A 19560-nucleotide genomic window follows, 5' to 3' on the forward strand; every position below is an offset into this window, starting at 1 on the left:
TGAGTGTTACGTCCGAGTTAGTTTCAACTCAAGAACGACTCGTGTTTACGTTCATTACTTTTATTTGGTGTCACATATTCACATTACAGAGTAGCCCTCGTCCTAACCGCTACCAATTAACCGCTGTCCTCCCACAATCGTTCACTCGCGCTTTTATACCCGCATTCGACCCTGGGATAACAATACATAAGCACACCGGGGTTACTACACAGTAGGATAAACTCAACTCACACACGCACTCCCCCCACCCTAGTTCGAGACTATTCTAACCTATTCTAATCTGACCTTACAATGACCCGTAACAATGAGTTCTACAAGATTTGATTTGAGTTTTGTCTCCCAGAATAGCTATCGCCCCCTCATCTGTTCGGGGGTTCGAACCTTTTCTGTTTAGCAACTACGAGCTTTACCGACGTCATATGCACAACTCGACCACGCCGACCCCTTTTTTGTTGTTGTTCAAATCTTGATGTTTTCTCATCTAAACTAGATTGACGGCCAAGGAGGCACCATCAGTGAAATGTTCAGCAATGAAGAGAAAGTCAGGCACTACCCGGGAACTTACCGTTCCTTAGCAGTATCCACAGTAAGTAGTGTTACAGTAAAAGAAAATGTTCCCCACCTCTTCTAGATTATTTTCGTTTCATATGTATGTATGGCTTATATATACGTTTACAATTTGATGTTTTAGTTTTCTAGTTTATTATTTATCAATATGTATGTATGGCTAATAGATACTTCGACAATTTGATGTTTTAGTTTTCTAGTTTATTATTTATTAATATGTGTGTATGGCTAATAGATACTTTGACATACTGATGTTTTAGCTGTATAGCTTATTATCGTTACATATGGCTAATAGATACTCAGATAACGTGATGTATGTATTGCTAATAAATTGGCCTACTTTGACATTTGATGTTTTAGTTTTCTAGGTTTTTTTTATCTGTTCATATGTATGCATGGCTTATAGATGATTTGACAATTTGATGTTTTAGTTCTCTATTTTATTATCATTACATATGTATATATGGCTAACAGATACACCGATAACTTGATTTATATATGGCTAATAGATAGTTTGACAATTGATGTTTTAGTTTTCTAGCTTATAATCGGTTCATATGTATGTATGGCTACTAGATACTTGGATAATTTGATGTTTTAATTATCTATAGTTAGAACTATAGATACCTGTATGTACAGCTGATAACCAATAAGATAATTGGATGTTTTAATTACCTATAGTTAGAACTATAAATAGCCAATGAGATGATTGGATGTTTTAATTACCTGTAGTTAGAACTATAAATAGCCAATGAGATGATTGGATGTTTTAATTACCTATAGTTAGAACTATAAATAGCCAATGAGATGATTGGATGTTTTAGTTTGAGACGATGAGCAAGCCAGTGACAAATCCTGACGACGTGTTTGAACTGTACAAGGTCCTTGCTACTGGTCGGTATAGCGCGGTGAGTATTGTCTGGGTGGTTGTTGTGGGGTTTATTGGGAGGTGGGAGGTGGGGGAGAGAGGTGTGTGATGTGGGTAAGAAGTGGTGGACAGGTGTGTGGTGTTGGTAAGAAGTGGGTGTGGGAGGTGTGTGGTGTTGGTAAGAAGTGGGTGTGGGAGGTATGTGGTGTGGTTAAGAAGTGGGTGTGTGAGGTGTGTGGTGTGGGTAAGAAGTGGGTGTGGTGTTTATTGGGAGGTGGGAGGTGGGGGGAGAGAGGTGTGTTATGTGGGTAAGAAGTGGGTGTGAGAGGTGTGTGGTGTGGGTAAGAAGTGGGGGAAAGGTGTGTGGTGTGGGTAAGAAGTGGGTATGAGAGGTGTGTGGTGTGGGTAAGAAGTGGGTGTGTGAGGTGTGTGGTGTGGGTAAGAAGTGGGTGTGAGAGGTGTGTGGTGTGGGTAAGAAGTGGGGGAAAGGTGTGTGGTGTGGGTAAGAAGTGGGTATGAGAGGTGTGTGGTGTGGGTAAGAAGCGTGTGGGAGGTGTGTAGAGTGGGTAAGACGTTATCTAACAAACGTTACTTTTGCATTTATTAAACATTTACTTGCCTCTTTTAACTTTACCAGCCTCCTTAATTTTTGACCCCCTCTTACATTTTTGCTTGCCTCTTTAAATTTTACATCCCTCTTCAAGTTTTACTAGACTTCGTACCTTTTGCCACAATGTTTTACACGATGTCTGTACTATGCATAGGTTTTTATCGCTTTTTATAATCCCCCAAAGAATCTTTCGTCGCTTTACATCGAAAATAAACCGGAAGCGATCTCCCCTAAACTTTCTCGAATATTCTTTTATGAAAAAAACAGGGGATGGGAACTCGGGATATAGACATGATTTTTAATCCATTTTAAATACTTAAACTTTTTAAAATAGAATAAAATCTCGTAGACAAAAAGAATTGCACACATGTGAACGCCAAATAAAACGTGCATAAAAGTGCGGAATATTATTAGTACTTTATAAATTTACATAAGTTTTTTGAGAAATCTGAAATAGCGTAAATTAGTACTTTCAATCAACGGAAATTACTCAAAATTTGACAGAAGGTAGGGAATTAGATCTTTTACTTACATGTGAAATTTCATTTATCTTTCTGAAATAGTCCTCAAGTTATAGGCTTTTTAAAATTTCAAAGTAGAAAAAGTACCACTTCCGGTTATCGGAAACCGCTCAAAAGTTGATCAGGATCTACGATTTTGATAAAATACTTATATATGAAATTTTATCAACCTACCTGTAACGGTACTCAAGGTATCGTGTTTACACACAGACACACACACACAGAGACATACGGACAGAATTGCAAAGTCCAGTTTTTACGACTGGAAAACGCATAAAACGCCAATACGTTTATATATTTGTATTTATAATTTTTGCCTGATTAAAATAAGTCCTCTATAGTCCGGATGAGATGAAGGACACAGGAGTAAAACGGTGAAAACTGTCAAAATTTCATGTTATTTTTATGCACGATTACAATACTTTCTCTATACTTCGTATGTACGAGAAAGTAAAAATTTGACCATAAGATAGAAATCAGCAAACACAGTTCTGAAACACCAATAAACATTCAACCTGATCACTGCTCCTCTACATATTTTTATACACCGATCATTTGATCAATCCTACCTCCCCCCCCCTTCCCACAGGTGTACCTGGGATACGAGCGTGGCACCTCCAAAAAGTTCTCCTTCAAAGTGTACCGCCCTCTCATTTTGAGGAAAAACTCTTCCAGCTTCGAGAAACAGTTTTTGAGTCTCTGCTACAAGCCCGCTATCATACCGAAACTTTTCTATACTTTTTCCTTTGAGGTGAGTCGATGTCGTTTCTACCTGTCTGTAGTAAATGTAATACCGGGAGGGATGTTTTACCAGAACATCGGGATGTTTCATCAGAACAGAGGGATGTTTCTTCAGAACATCAAGATGGTTCTTCAGAACATCAGAATGTTTCATAAGAACATTGGGATGTTTTATTAGAATATCGGGATGTTTCATCAGAACATTGGGATGTTTAATAATAACATCGGGATGTTTTTTCAGAACATCAGGATGTTTCATCAGAACATCATGATGTTTTATTAGAATATCGGGATGTTTCATAAGAACATCATGATATTTCATGACAACATCGGCATGATTCATCAGAACAGTGGGATGTTTCATCAGAACATCGGTACAGAAATTATATAAAATGGAAGTGAACAAATGAATAATAAAAACGAATCTATTAGCAGTGCAAAGTAACACTATTTTAAACGAGAAAAATGGCCCGTTGAGGAAGGATACACCGGGCGCTAGGTTGATAGTGCTGTCTCTTTTCTCTAAACTAAAACCAACCCACCCCCCCCACACACATCACCCCCGACCCCACCCCTCCCACCCCCACCCACCCCACACACCACCCCCCCCCAACCCCAACCCCCCACCCCCAAAAAACATGTCTACCGTCCCATTCAACGAAATATAATTATATTCTTTTTCCAGTGTCCGCCCCCCTCCCCGAAAATTCTACCCCCGCCCCCGAAAATTTCAAGTACCCCCACCCCTCTCCGGGGAGGAAAAAGTCTGAAAGAAACACTGGTGTCGCGCTTAGCCACTACGCGAAGAATTGCATTAAAGAAATTGCGAGAAAACCACTTTTTAGATTAGACACATTAATTAGGCGGTAATTTTATTATAGAGTATCGATGAGGAAACCACCCCACCCCACCCCCCCCCCCCACACACACCACCACCCCCCCCCGCCCAGTTTTTAATTTCCTTGTGTTTTCTCTAGAGCGTTCTTGTCAGATAGAATTTTTGCTTATGTTTTCTCTAGAGCGTTCTTGTCAGACAGAGCGTTCTTGTCAGATACATAGACAGACAGCGAAACTATTATTATAGACGAGAAATATTGCCCGTTGAGGAAGGGTACAACGGGCGCTAGGCTGATAGTGCTGTCTCTTTTCTCTAAACTAAAACCAACCCACCCCCCCCACACACCACCCCCCACCCCCCCCCCACACACACACCACCCCCACACACACCGCCCCCACCCCCCCACCCCCCCCAAAAACATGTCTACCGTCCCATTCAACGAAATATAATTATATACTTTTTCCAGTGTCCGCCCCCTCCCAGAAAATTCTACCCCCGCCCCCGAAAATTTCAAGTACCCCCACCCCTCTCCGGGGAGGAAAAAGTCTGAAAGAAACACTGAAACCAACCCCCACCCCCCCCACCCCCACCCCCCACCCCCCCCCACACACACTCCCCCCCCACCCCTCCACCCCACCCCCCACCCCCAAATAAAAAAAAACATGTCTACCGTCCCATTGCAAGAAAACCACTTTTTAGATTAGACACATTAATTAGGCGGTAATTTTATTATAGAGTATCGATGAGGAAATTTCTTTTGAGTTGGGGAGGGGGGGGGGGGGCTCAGACGTTCTTACGCGGGGGGTGTGGCTTCGCCCCTACCCGAAGAATTGTATGCAAGAAACTCTTCACGCAAACCATTTAGATTAGACAAAATTTCCTTTTTATTCAATGTTTACGCGATAATCAATGACGTCATTATATTACTGTGTGCACTTTCCGCCCTGAGATTATTTTCAACTCTATGCTAAATGTGTCGACGTCATACTTCGCCTTTCGTTTCACTGTGCAAGTTTTTAAATTGCTTGTGTTTTCTCTAGAGCGTTCTTGTCAGACAGAGCGTTCTTGTCAGACAGAGCGTTCTTGTCAGACAGACAGCGAAACTATTATTATAGACGAGAAAAATGGCCCGTTGAGGAAGGATACAACGGGCGCTAGGCTGATAGTGCTGTCTCTTTTCTCTAAACTAAAACCACCCCACCCCCCTCCCCCCACACACACACCACCCCCCCCACCCCCACCCCCCCACACACACCACCCCCACCCCTACCCCCCCCCACACCCCCCCCCCACCCTCCCCCCCCCCCCCAAAAACATGTCTACCGTCCCATTCAACGAAATATAATTATATTCTTTTTCCAGTGCCCGCCCCTCCCCGAAAATTCTACCCCCGCCCCCGAAAATTTCAAGTACCCCCACCCCTCTCCGGGGAGGAAAAAGTCTGAAAGAAACACTGGTGTCGCGCTTAGCCACTACGCGAAGAATTGCATTAAAGAAATTGCGAGAAAATCACTTTTTAGATTAGACACATTAATTAGGCGGTAATTTTATTATAGAGTATCGATGAGGAAACCACCCCACCCCACCCCCCCACACACACACCACCCCCACCCCCCCTACCCCCCACCCCCCACTCCCAAAAAAATCATGTCTACCGTCCCATTCAACGAAATATAATTATATACTTTTTCCAGTGTTCGCCCCCCTCCCCGAAAATTCTAACCCCGCCCCCGAAAATTTTAATTACCCCCACCCCTCTCCGGGGAGGAAAAAGTCTAAAAGAAACACTGGTGTCGCGCTTAGCCACTACCCGAAGAATTGCATTAAAGAAATTGCAAGAAAACCACTTTTTAGATTAGACACATTAATTAGGCGGTAATTTTGTTATAGAGTATCGATGAAGAAATTTCTTTTGAGTTGGGGAGGGGGGGGGGCTCAGACGTTCTTACGCGGGGGGTGGGGCTTCGCCCCTACCCGAAGAATTATATGCAAGAAACTCTTCACGCAAACCATTTAGATTAGACAAAATTTCCTTTTTTTCAATGTTTACGCGAAAATCAATGACGTCATATTACTGTGTGCACTCTCTGGTTTGAGATTATGTTCTACTCTATGCTAAATGTGTCGACGTCATATTTCGTTTTTCGAATTACTGTGCATGTTTTTATTTTGCTTGTGTTTTCTCTAGAGCGTTCTTGTCAGACAAAGCGTTCTTGTCAGACAGAGCGTTCTTGTCAGACAGACAGCGAAACTATTATTATAGACGAGAAAAATGGCCCGTTGAGGAAGGATACACCGGGCGCTAGGTTGATAGTGCTGTCTCTTTTCTCTAAACTAAAACCAACCCATCCCCCACACACACCTACCCCCAACCCCCAACCCCACCCCCCACCCACCCCACCCCCAGCCCCACCCCAGCCCCACCCACCCCACACACCACCCCACCCAGCCCCACCCCACCCCCACCCCCCACCCCCACCCCCAAAAAAACATGTCTACCGTCCCATTCGACGAAATATAATTATATACTTTTTCCAGTGTCCGCCCCCCTTCCCGAAAATTCTACCCCCGCCCCCGAAAATTATTACCCCCACCCCTCTCCGGAGAGGAAAAAGTCTGAAAGAAACACTGGTGTCGCGCTTAGCCACTACCCGAAGAATTGCATTAAAGAAATTGCAAGAAAACCACTTTTTAGATTAGACACATTAATTATTCGGTAATTTTATTATAGAGTATCGATGAAGAAATTTCTTTTGAGTTGGGGAAGGGGGGGGGGGGCTCAGACGTTCTTACGCGGGGGGTGGGGCTTCGCCCCTACCCGAAGAATTATATGCAAGAAACTCTTCACGCAAACCATTTAGATTAGACAAAATTTCCTTTTTTTCAATGTTTACGCGAGAATCAATGACGTCACATTACTGTGTGCACTCTCTGGTTTGAGATTATGTTCTACTCTATGCTAAATGTGTCGACGTCATATTTCGTTTTTCGAATTACTGTGCATGTTTTTATTTTGCTTGTGTTTTCTCTAGAGCGTTCTTGTCAGACAGAGCGTTCTTGTCAGATAGACAGACAGCGAAACTATTAGTATAGACGAGAAAAATGGCCCGTTGAGGAAGGATACAACGGGCGCTAGGCTGATAGTGCTGTCTCTTTTCTCTAAACTAAAACAACCCCACCCCCCCCCCCACACACACACCCCAACCCCCCCCACACACACCACCCCCACCACCACCCCCCACCCCCCACACACACCACCCCCCACCCCCCCACCCCCACCCCACCCCCCAAAAAAACATGTCTACCGTCCCATTCAACGAAATATAATTATATACTTTTTCCAGTGTCCGCCCCCTCCCCGAAAATTCTACCCCCGCCCCCAAAAATTTCAAGTACCCCCACCCCTCTCCGGGGAGAAAAAGTCTGAAAGAAACACTGGTGTCGCGCTTAGCCACTACCCGAAGAATTGCATTAAAGAAATTGCAAGAAAACCACTTTTTAGATTAGACACATTAATTAGGCGGTAATTTTATTATAGAGTATCGATGAAGAAATTTCTTTTGAGTTGGGGAGGGGGGGGGCCTCAGACGTTCTTACGCGGGGGGTGGGGCTTCGCCCCTACCCGAAGAATTGTATGCAAGAAACTCTTCACGCAAACCATTTAGATTAGATAAAATTGCCTTTTTATTCAATGTTTACTCGAGAATCAATGACGTCATATTTGTGTGCACTATCCGGCTTGAGATTATTTTCTACTCTATGCTAAATGTGACCGCGTCATACTTCGTTTTTCGAATTACTGTGCATGTTTTTATTTTGCTTGTGTTTTCCCTAGAGCGTTCTTGTCAGATAGAATTTTTGCTTGTGTTTTCTCTAGAGCGTTCTTGTCAGATAGATAGATACATACACAGACAGCGAAACTATTAGTATTAATAATAGTAAAGAATAATATTTACAATATTATATATATATATATATATATATATATATATATATATATATATATATATATATATATATATATACAATTGTTGTATTAGAAAAATATATGTTTTACAGAGAATAGCTATAGAATACGTGAAAGTAATTTAGAATTTTTGTAACCATATAAAATCGATGAACCTATAAAGCTGGAATAGTAATAAAATGATTTTTCTCATTAATATCAAACAAACCTGCATCTCAGTAATACCAGTAATGTTGTTCTATATTGTCTCATTAACCTGTGACCCCCCAGTTCCAGAACTGCCTAGTTCTAGAACAGATGACCGGCAAGTCCTTGCATGACCAGCTCAAGTTCGCTCGACGGTTCACCAATGAGGTGACACAGTGAGTATTGGTGACTTTAGTGACGATTGGTCACACAGTGAGTGTTTGTGACATAGGTGACGATTTGTGACTTTAGTGGCGATTGGTGACTTTAGTGACGATTTGTGACTTTGGTGATAGTAGGTGACTTAAGTGACGATTTGTGACTTTAGTGATAGTATGTGACTTTATTGACGAGTGGTGACACAGTGAGTATTGGTGACTCTAGTGACGAGTGTTTGTGACATAGTTGACGATTTGTGACTTTAGTGGTGATTGGTGACTTTAGTGACGATTTGTGACTTTGGTGATAGTAGGTGACTTTAGTGACGATTTGTGACTTTAATGACGATTGGTGACTTTAGTGACGATTGGTGACTTTAGTGACGGTTGGTAACTTTAAGCACGATTTGTGACTTAATGATGATTATTGACTTTGACATTGATTGGTGACCTTAGCAACGATTGGCGACAAGTTGTCGATTGCTAATATTAACATCGATTAGTAGTGTTAACTATCTCAATGGTGAACAGTTTAGGTGAAACGATCTCGTTTTAAATGACTCCGTTAATGGAATAGATACAACACTATTTACAGTGGTTTAGTTAAAGTTAGAATAATTTAATTGTATGTTTTATATTTTGGCTGCAGTGGCGTAGCCAGGATCGTCTCAAGGGGCGGGGGGTTCCAATTTTTACCCGGGGACAAACTTTCGATTTGCACCCCCCCCCCTCAAACTTTCGATTTGCACCCCCCCCCTCAAACTTTTTTCTATATACCGAGGGGTCTATAGGGGGGGTTATGACCCCCTCCCCCCTAACCCCCCCTGCCTACGCCACTGTTTGGTTGCAAAACTTGGGAGTTATATTGCGTTGCAGTAAAGATATCTGGCAAAAATCGCTAATGAAAAAGCAGATAACATAATTCAGAGCTTTTAAAACTTTGTAACACAATATGTTATAGATGACACAAATAATGTCAGATAACAAGCAGTGCCGGTTATTTAGCGCCCTAGGCAAAACTTATTAAAACGCCCCCTTTCACACAAATTAATAACTACGAGCCGACCCGCAGCGTATCATACGCCGCTATTTAGTTGTTTTTTTTCTACTTTTCAGTAATTTATAATTTGTGAATTCGACAGTACCAATGCTGGCACTGAAAATATTTGCTTAAAAACACTAAACCCCCCTCCCCCCCCCCCCCCACGTGAAAGCAGCCTCCTCTTAGTTACCTCCTCTAAGTTTAAAATCGTTTCAAACTAAATTATCTGCCCCTAATAGCCGTCACCAAACCCGTCTCTGTGATTGTAAAATGTAAACAGAGTGAACACCGCTCACCAGATCATGTGGGGGTGGGGTGGGGGTGGTAGTGATAGTGATAGAGAGGAAGAGAGGGGACTGCAAAGGCGCGCTTGCAGCTTGTTTTCTAACTGATCCCAGAAGAGAATTATATATATAGATAACATATGCGTAAGAAAACAATTAATTAAGAGTGACTTATTAAGTTATTATCGATTGCATACACGTTATCAGTAGACATCAAAATCAAATTTTACTTGCCTCCTCCGTCTCAAAATTTTGTACTCATTCCTTCAATTCCAATTTGCAAGCGTAATCACATTTTATTGAAATAGTTGCGAAGTGCACAAGTCTACTTTGTACTTTACGACATTGCCCCTTTTCCCCATCCCCATCCCCCTTAGAACATTTTATATGCTCCCCCCCCCCTCGGGAAAAAAGTGTGGAAAAAAAACACTGAATCAAAAAAAAAATTCTTGTAGTTTTGGACTCCCTGCAGTCCTCCCAGGATAAGTTTTAAAACGGAACTTGCCTGTTTTAAGCTTGACAGTCTTTAGTTATAATTGTAAAATTAAAGTTCCCTTTTCAAGGGCAAGTGAAGTAGAGTTCACCTGTTTCTAACCCTTTGCATTCCCTAACGTGAGTTAGGTACCGATCTACTGCCTTGAACCCGGTTTCGAACTCGAGACTTAAGGGTTAGCAGTCCAGCTGATTATGTAACTATTTTTTGGTTTTTGAAAAATAAAAGGTTATAAAAAATATAGATTCCAACCTAAAATTTTTATATACGAATAGACAATTAATTAGATGTTTAATTTACGACTAAGACTGTATGTCTACTAACATAAAGTATTGCAATCTATAACGGCTACTGATGTATTTGTTTTTCAACTTGATAATGCTAAAAAAAAACTACCAAACTATTTTGTTTAGAACTTAAGCTCTATACAATTTTTACAATAGAAAATAATAAATTAAAGGTGCAGGAAGTTGAAATGAATGTTAAGTTAAGCAGCGAAGTATCTCCCATTTGAAAATCAAAATACCAAAATTTTATTCAAGGGAAATAACTTTCACGAGAATAGCTAAATTAGCCAAGTATAACTAAGACATGCTTGAAAAAACAATAAAACGCTCTAATTTTCATTACATAATAATTATAACACACATTTTATTTTATCTATGTCATCATGTTAAAGCATTACATTTTAAATATTAATTACTTAGCTGTAATGATTGTTTAAAACTCTAAAAATCATAGCTTTATTATAACATACTTCTTTCAATTTCCATTACATACTTTTAATTGTATACTGCTATTAATATACGTTGTAAAAAGTTGGATCCCCTAAGTCAGGGGTCGGCAACCTTTTGAAGCGGAAGAGCCAAAAGTTACAATTTTCACATTTTCCCTGGTTTTAAAGAGCCACTAATAATTTTTTTATTTCAAGTATTTTATTTTTTGATTAAGATTATTAGTATTTGTGCGAGGGGCTGGAGAGCCGCATCTTGACATCAAAAGAGCCGCATGCGGCTCGCGAGCCGCAGGTTGCCGACCCCTGCCCTAAGTAAAGGGATGCCGTTTAAAAAATCAAACACTGGTACCTGTCCTAGACATGGCTAGAATTATTGATTAAATATAAGAAACTTATAATTTGAAATAATCAAAGTTTACGGTTAGTTATAAATTCCATTCTAATTAATATTATATTAATACTTTAAGAGTAGTAATATAGATTCCTAAAAACCTAAAGATTTTTCAACTAGAGAGGGCCTACCTTTCTTTGTAGTGTGTTCCGTACTGAATTGAAATCATCTAACTTACGATAAACTCGACTACTCGGTGTACTCTACTACATTCACAACACATATCAAACTTCGATACCTAAACATAACTAGACTCGATGCTCCAGAACTACGACACTACCTCGCTTAACTTCACCAAGCTCTAGAAACGGTACTTTCAATTAACAACGATTTCACTGGGCCTACTACTACACTTTAACAGTCAATATAATTCGATATCTTAATACCACAAGAATCAATACTCCCAAACTTCAGAACTACGATACTTCATCCCCTGCAATTTCATTTCTATATTTCCAATCAGATTCCACTAGACCCTCAACTACAAAACAGCCGAATAAAAATTATGACACTTTTACACTTCGATACTTTATACTTACGAAACCATATCAGCAACAGCCTTCCGCCGTTACTCCCAAATCTAAACGATTCATCAAAACTTACCAAACAAGTACAATACTTTGAACACCCCGTCATTACAAAACTCTATACAGCAGTACATATTTCTAATTCAAAGTCAAAGAAAACAAACGAGACTTACAAGCCCTATTAAAATTAAATAACCGTTTGAAATGTTCGAAATTTAAATAACGAACTTATTTAATCGTTTTCTACATCAAATATGTGACACCAAATTAAAAAGATAAAGTTACTGGTAAAAAGCGCCCCGACCTTTCCAAAATCTGTATGTGGGGTTGCATTTCACCATCGCGAATAAATATAGGCCTAGACAGACCTAATTTTGGCGGTGGGGTCAAAATTGATAGTTCATCCGGGGTGCCGAAATAGATCGCTACTCCTTTATATAAGTTATTGATTATTAGGTATTTTTTGATAATAGGAATTAAACATGTTGCGCCCCCTAGGGATGGCGCCCTAGGCGACTGCCTAGTTCGCCTTATAGGTAGCGCCGGCCCTGATTACAAGTTTTTAAATCTTACCAGAGGCGTATCCAGGTTTTCGTTGTAGGGGGAGCGAAAAGAGCAAAAAAAGGCGCCGAATTTTTAACACGTTCTATATAAGTGTATTATATATATATATATATATATATATATATATATATATATATATATATATATATATATATATATATATATATATATATATATATACTAGCTGTAAGTCATTACTACGCTATGATGTAAAATAAATTGAAAGTAGCACTCTGAATAAATAAGAAAAAACACACAACGTAGGCCGGCAAAACAAAAATTGTATCAATCTAAACAATATATATATATATATATATATATATATATATATATATATATATATATATATATATATATATTTAAATATATATATATACACTACATTCAAAAACAATGAAAGTAACACAATCTGTTTTGTAACTCTTGTAAAAAAAATTTCTTACATAATAATTCCTGGGAAATTATTTAAGACAAGTGAAATAGGGGAAACAATCACTCTCTTAATATAAAAATGTATATATCTACACATTTAATTATAAATGTCAAAACAAATAAATAATAACTTTAGAATATAATGAAATTGTTTAACACTATTCGTGTTTACAAAATGTTTTTGCCTATAATCATTATTTAATATATCGTCATCATAAATGCTAAAGTATCACAGCATAATGAAAGTTTTTAAAATCAGAGTTGGTATAAAACCACGCTTTTCGATATAATAGAAAACAGCCTACATGTAACTAGATATCTATTTATTAGTTCAGATCATATATTTTTAATTAACTACTGCTTCTTTGTGTTCTTTAAAGATCATTTTTTAACATAGTGATAGGTATGGCTTAAATCAGGGGTCTCCAAACTTTTCAGCCCGAGGGCTGCATTAGCTATCAAATATAAGTTCGGGGGCCAGAGTTTCTTTCAGGCATCTCTTCGCGGATGCGCAGTCCTCCACCCCCCTCCCCCCCCCCCCCCCCCGAAGAACGCCACCCTCGCCCCCAACGGAATATATATATATATATATATATATATATATATATATATATATATATATATATATATATATATATATATATATATATATATATATATATATATATATATACATTTCAAGTGCCCCCTCACCCGAGAAAAAATATCTGAAAGAAATACTTTCGGGACCGACAACGCACTCGAGGTCCAAGTTTGTTTTCAAATTGTTTGTCACGTAGGCTTACTTCATTCTTGACAAAGTTTTATGTTGTTCCGAAATTTGAAAGGTGCTTTGATGCAAAAGTTTTAATATTAGGAAATCTTCCTTGGGCAAATACTTATAAAACCCACCCGCCCTTATTTGAACTTGTCTTTAAGGAGGTCATTTGCTGGCCAACTGGCCACATTTACTTTAATGGTATTTGCACTCAATGCTACATTTTCAGTTTGTTTTGAATTTTTTCTCAGCCACCTCCAATAAACTTTTATTTTTCGTGGACAAAAAGATCTCCAATGAGAGAGCCTCGCGTGCCGCATCCGGCCCGCGGGCCGTAGTTTGGAGACCTCTGGCTTAGATCACACCTTTTTACTGGGAATTGCAAAACAATATTCACAGAGTTTTACGTTTAATGCTTAATTGCTGCATGAAAAGAAATTTGTGATTTACATAGATGTGCCGACCAAAATTTTTTTTAACAAATATCATTGTTTAAAACTTTGAGTTTAAAAAGTTTCCAAAAAAGGCGCCACTTTGCTGAAAATGGCCAGAGGGGGAGCGGCCGCTCCCCCTGCTCCCCCCCTGCGTACGCTACTGAATCTTACTGACAAATTTAAAAATACGACCTACAAGTTCCTAAATCTACCAACAATTTCTTAAATCTAACCAACAAGTTCTTAAAATCTGACTGAAAAATTTTAAAATCTTAATGACAAGTTCCTTTTAAATGTGCCGGCCAGGTTTACAAGGAACAGGCTACGTTATTAAAACAAGCTTCTTACCGTTTCTTCTTGCAGATTCTACCTGGCTGAAATAGCAGTGGCAGTCTCCTTCTTGCACAGTAAAAATATCATTCACAGGTAAAAATATCATTCACAGGTAAAAATATCATTAACAGATAAAAGTATCATTCACTTGCAAAAATATCATCCACATGTAAAAAATAATTTCAGTTGCAAGTAAAAATATCATTCATAGGTAAAATTTACATTTAAAGGTACAAATTACATTCAAGGACAGAAAGTATCATTCACATGTAAAAATGCCATTCCCATTCAAAAGTATCATTCACAGGTTAAAAAAACCACACTAACAAGTAAAAATATAATTCATTGGTAAAAGTTACAGTAATGGGTAAAAATTACCATTCGTAGATAAAAGATAACATACACAGGTACACATTTGATTTATGGGGAAAATTATCACAGGTAAAATTATTATTCGTAAATAGCATTATATAGGATAAGAAAAACCTAAGCGAGTTGGAATACGATTAGGATTTATATGTATGTATGTATGTATGTATGTACCCACAGAAACCTGCAACTCGATTCCTTCTGGATCCAAAGTGACGGTCACCTGAGGCTGACCGACTATACTAGGTGTATCAGCAGTAAAACCATCTTCCCGACCTTCGACTGGCAGTTTAAAATCAGCTACTACACTCCACCAGAGGTATGGGCCAGTCGTTATGAACTGACATGCTTGCTATATGGTATGACGTGACTCGCTAACGTAAAGTATTTAGAAATCCAAGTTGTTAGTTTTTCAGGTAGACGACCGGTGTTTCTTCAAGACTTTCTTCCCCGGGCTCACTTGAGGGGGGGGGGGGGCATTCTAAATTTTCCGAGAGGGGGGGGGGGGTGGCGGGAGGACACTGGTAAAAAGTTTGTATTTTCTATATAAATTTCCATTTCGTTCAAGGGACAGGGGCTTCTTCGCGAGGAAGAGGGGGGGGGGGGGGGGTGGCGGCTCCGAAGGACTGGCTATTTTCAGTGTCATTCCACCTATGCACCCCCTCCCTCTCTAGCTCCGAGAAATGACAACAACTTTACATTGAACTACCATGTTGACAGCCATCTGGTGTTGAATGAATAGCATGAAACCACAGTTTAACTTTTGTAAAGCAATTATATATATATATATATATATATATATATATATATATATATATATATATATATATATATATATATATGTATATATATGTATATATATATATGTATATATATGTATATATATATATATGTATATATATATATGTGTGTATATATATATATATATATATATATATAAATATATATATATATATATATATATATATATATATATATATATATATATATATATATATATATCCGCCCCGGCACTGACCTTAGTAAAATACCTATATTTAACTGAAAAAAACCGCCATCATGTCCCGATTTTGGATAAATCTTTCAGATCGTACGGGGTGGACGGGTCACCAAGATGGTGGACATGTGGGCTGTTGGGATCATGTTCTACAGGATGATCAGTGGTCGAGTAGGTAGTTGGTACATGTTTTACATTAGAGCAATTACTTTTTCAGTGATATCCAAGAGTAGTGTGGTAAAAAAAAAACTGTATTTTTCTTTTTTTTTTAAATTAAAATCGGAATTATGTTTGTTATTTACATTATCAAAGTACTTACATTTATTTTTTTGGTCTGGATGACCCAGGGTTAACACGTTTGCTAAATAATTAAAACTTGGAAAATTCATCGTAGATGCCGTTTTACTGCTCAAACCGCAATAAATTGAGGGAAGCCATCCGGTACAAGCCGATGGAGGTCAGCAGGTATTTCACACCTGATGGTCAAGCCCTGTGTTACCATGTGAGTATCGATGACTTGAGGTTAACATGTGAGTATCGATTACCTGAGGTCATCATGTGAGTATCGATTACCCTAGGTTACCATGTAAGTATCGATTACCTGAGGTTACCATGTAAGTTTCGATTATCTGAGGTTACCATGTGAGTATCGATTACCCGAGGTTACAATGTGAGTATCTATTCCATGAGGTTACCATGTGAGTATCGATTATTTGAGGTTACCATTTGAATATCGATTACCCGAGGTTGCAATGTGAGTATCTACTCCATGAGGTTATCATGTGAGCATCGATTACCTGAGGTTACCATGTGAGTATCGATTACCTGAGGTTACCATTTGAATATCGATTACCTGAGGTTACCATGTGAGTATCGATTACCTTAGGTTACCATGTGAGTATCGATTACCTGGGGTTACCATTTGAATATCGATTATCTGAGGTTACCATGTGAGTATCGATTACCTGAGGTTACCATGTAAGTATCGATTGCCTGAGGTCATCATGTGAGTATCGATTATCTGAGGTTACCATGTAAGTATCGATTACCTGAGGGTACCATGTAAGTATCGATTACCTGGGGTTACCATTTGAATATTGATTATCTGAGGTTACCATGTGAGTATCGATTACCTGAGGTTACCATGTAAGTATCGATTACCTGAGGTCATCATGTGAGTATCGATTATCTGAGGTTACTATGTAAGTATCGATTACCTGAGGGTACCATGTAAGTATCGATTACCTTAGGTTACCATGTAAGTATCGATTACCCGAGGTTACCATGTGTATCGAATACCGGAGTTTGTACCAAACAAGTAGAATTCACGCATTTGTAGGTTGGATCGGATATACTTTTATTTTTACAACCTATTTCGGTCTTTGGTAGACGACATGTATCTGAATTGAAGTAATCAAAAAGTTTTTTTAATAAAGTTCGAACACTTCACGTGACGCCGTGGTCGAATGGTAGAGCATTTGGCTGTTAGCCCGAAGGCCCCCGAGTTCGGATCTCGGTTGAGACTTGAGAGTGTAGGACCTTTCTGAGTCCACCCAGCACTGATGTTTACCTGTTTTTTTTAACCTGAAAGTAAAGGCGGCTGTGCATAGGGCTGACCACACCATCCCTTAAGATGCCGATCTCAAAAAACATATGTACTCAACTTAATGTGTCGAATTGATCGCTATGTATAAAGTGGAATTTCTACTTAACTTTAAAACCAAAACATAAAAAATGCTTTCAGGTATTTCTACCTATTTCTACCTATAGTTTTGTTTTACATTGTAATAAATATTCTTTTTTTAAATACTTATATCATCTCTTTTTAATTCTCTAAATAAGTTAATTATAAAATGTATCATTTAAAATAATTCACGAAAGAGATTAATTAATTAATCTACAACTGATGCACCATTACGAACATGTAACACAGCTGCTAACGAAAACACCCTCTCTCCGACTTGGGGCGGATGAGTCGACATTTATAGCCTTTGAAAGACAAAATTATTTCGACGGGGTGGATTGGAGACAGGTGGTCAAGGGAACCCTACCTGCGCCACACATTCCAATACTCTGTACGTTGTTTTTAGTTTCATTTTATAACCTATTCATTTCAGATTGATTAATTAAAATTTTTAATTTAAAACGTGTTTGTTTTAAATTATGTTAATTATATGTGTTATGTTAATTATAATTTAAAAAAAGAATTAAAAACGTATTTGTTTAAAATTATATAAAACATATATTTGTTTATTCAAATCGCATTTCTGTAAAATTATATTAATTATATATTTTAATCAAAATTGTTTTTTTTAAAAATTATATTAATTTTATATACTTTAATAAAAAACGCATATGTTTAAAAAACATTTGATGAAGCATAGCCCAAATATCGAAGCTGTTCTTATGTAGCCTACTTGTCGTGTGCAATTTTTCTTGGCAAATTTAGTGTTTTTAATTTAATTATAATACCGTAGAAAGGGATGACTGACATAACGTATTTTGCAGTACTTTTTATAACATTTTTTTTTCCTGAAAAGATAAGAAAAATGTTTGCTATAATTTTGAAGTTGTCATTTACTTCACTTTAAAATACAGTTTTTTTTGTTACACAAAACAAAACAAAACATTAAAAATTAGTCTCTTTTTTTTTCGCTCACCAAGTTGCTACTATGCCAGAGGTCCTCGATATTGAAAACGAGACTATTCTAGATTTGAAAGTCACTGACAGCGTTAGAATGAGACTCAAACCTCTACGATATAAGGACATTTCCACAAAGTAAGTTGTTGATTTTTAAACTTCTTAAAAAAAAACTTATTAATTGCGCAAAAGAGGTACGGACCGCACCGGGTGACACCATTTAGGGGGGTGACACCAAGCCAAAAAAATAGCACCGAGTAACACCCGACCTCGCTACGCCACTGTATAAGAGGTAAGGAAAGTAAACCTTTAACACACTCCTGAACATTTTACGCTTAAAGGGGAATGATGATATGACATACATTTTTTTTTAAATGTTACGGGGAAGAGGCGGAAATTTTAACAGATTTTTCAGTGAAATGGAAATAATTTTTGAACAAAAACCCAACATTTTACAGGGAAGAGAAGTAACTCTTCAACACACAACTGTACATGTTACGCTAAACGGGGAATGATGCTATAATAGATAACTCAGAATTTTACACGGAAGTGGGAGGAAATTTTAAAATTGTAACATAAAAGTTACAGTGAAAGGGGAATAACTATTTAACCAAAGAAGGGGAGGAATATTCAATATAGTAACAACATATTACAGTGAAAGGGGAGTAGCTCTTTAACAGAAAACTCAAAATTTTACTTGGAAGGGGGAGAGCTCTTTAACGTTATATTTTACCGGGAAGGGGAAGAACTCTTTAACGTTATATTTTACAGGGAAGGGCAGTAACTGTTTAACATAAGACTCAAACTTTCACATTTTAACTTTAAATTTTACAGGGAAGGGGGAGAACGCTTTAACGTTATATTTTACAGGGAAGGGCAGTAACTGTTTAACATAAAACTCAAACTTTCACATTTTAACTTTAAATTTTACAGGGAAGGGGGAGAACGCTTTAACGCTATATTTTACAGGGAAGGGCAGTAAATGTTTAACATAAAACTCAAACTTTCACATTTTAACTTTAAATTTTACAGGGAAGGGGATGACGCTTTAACGCTATATTTTACAGGGAAGGGCAGTAACTGTTTAACATAAAACTCAAACTT

General features: G+C 38.2%; 1 protein-coding gene across 1 annotated transcript in view; it reads left to right on the forward strand.

The window, feature by feature from the left end:
* Positions 1-1397: 1397 nt before the first annotated feature.
* Positions 1398-19560, forward strand: part of LOC131944811 (RAC-gamma serine/threonine-protein kinase) — a 30949-nt gene continuing 12786 nt past the window's right edge. Inside the window, exons 1-9 of the mRNA XM_059305629.1 lie at positions 1398-1475; positions 3156-3317; positions 8383-8474; positions 14480-14542; positions 14999-15137; positions 15906-15986; positions 16210-16317; positions 17749-17890; positions 18480-18594. Coding sequence (XP_059161612.1) covers positions 1401-1475; positions 3156-3317; positions 8383-8474; positions 14480-14542; positions 14999-15137; positions 15906-15986; positions 16210-16317; positions 17749-17890; positions 18480-18594 — 977 coding nt within the window. The 5' untranslated portion in view covers positions 1398-1400. The remainder of the gene's footprint in view (positions 1476-3155; positions 3318-8382; positions 8475-14479; positions 14543-14998; positions 15138-15905; positions 15987-16209; positions 16318-17748; positions 17891-18479; positions 18595-19560) is intronic.

The sequence above is a fragment of the Physella acuta genome, unplaced genomic scaffold (genome assembly GCF_028476545.2).
Source record: "Physella acuta isolate Inbredline_101_S28 unplaced genomic scaffold, ASM2847654v3 ptg000510l, whole genome shotgun sequence".
Classification (NCBI taxonomy): domain Eukaryota; kingdom Metazoa; phylum Mollusca; class Gastropoda; family Physidae; genus Physella; species Physella acuta.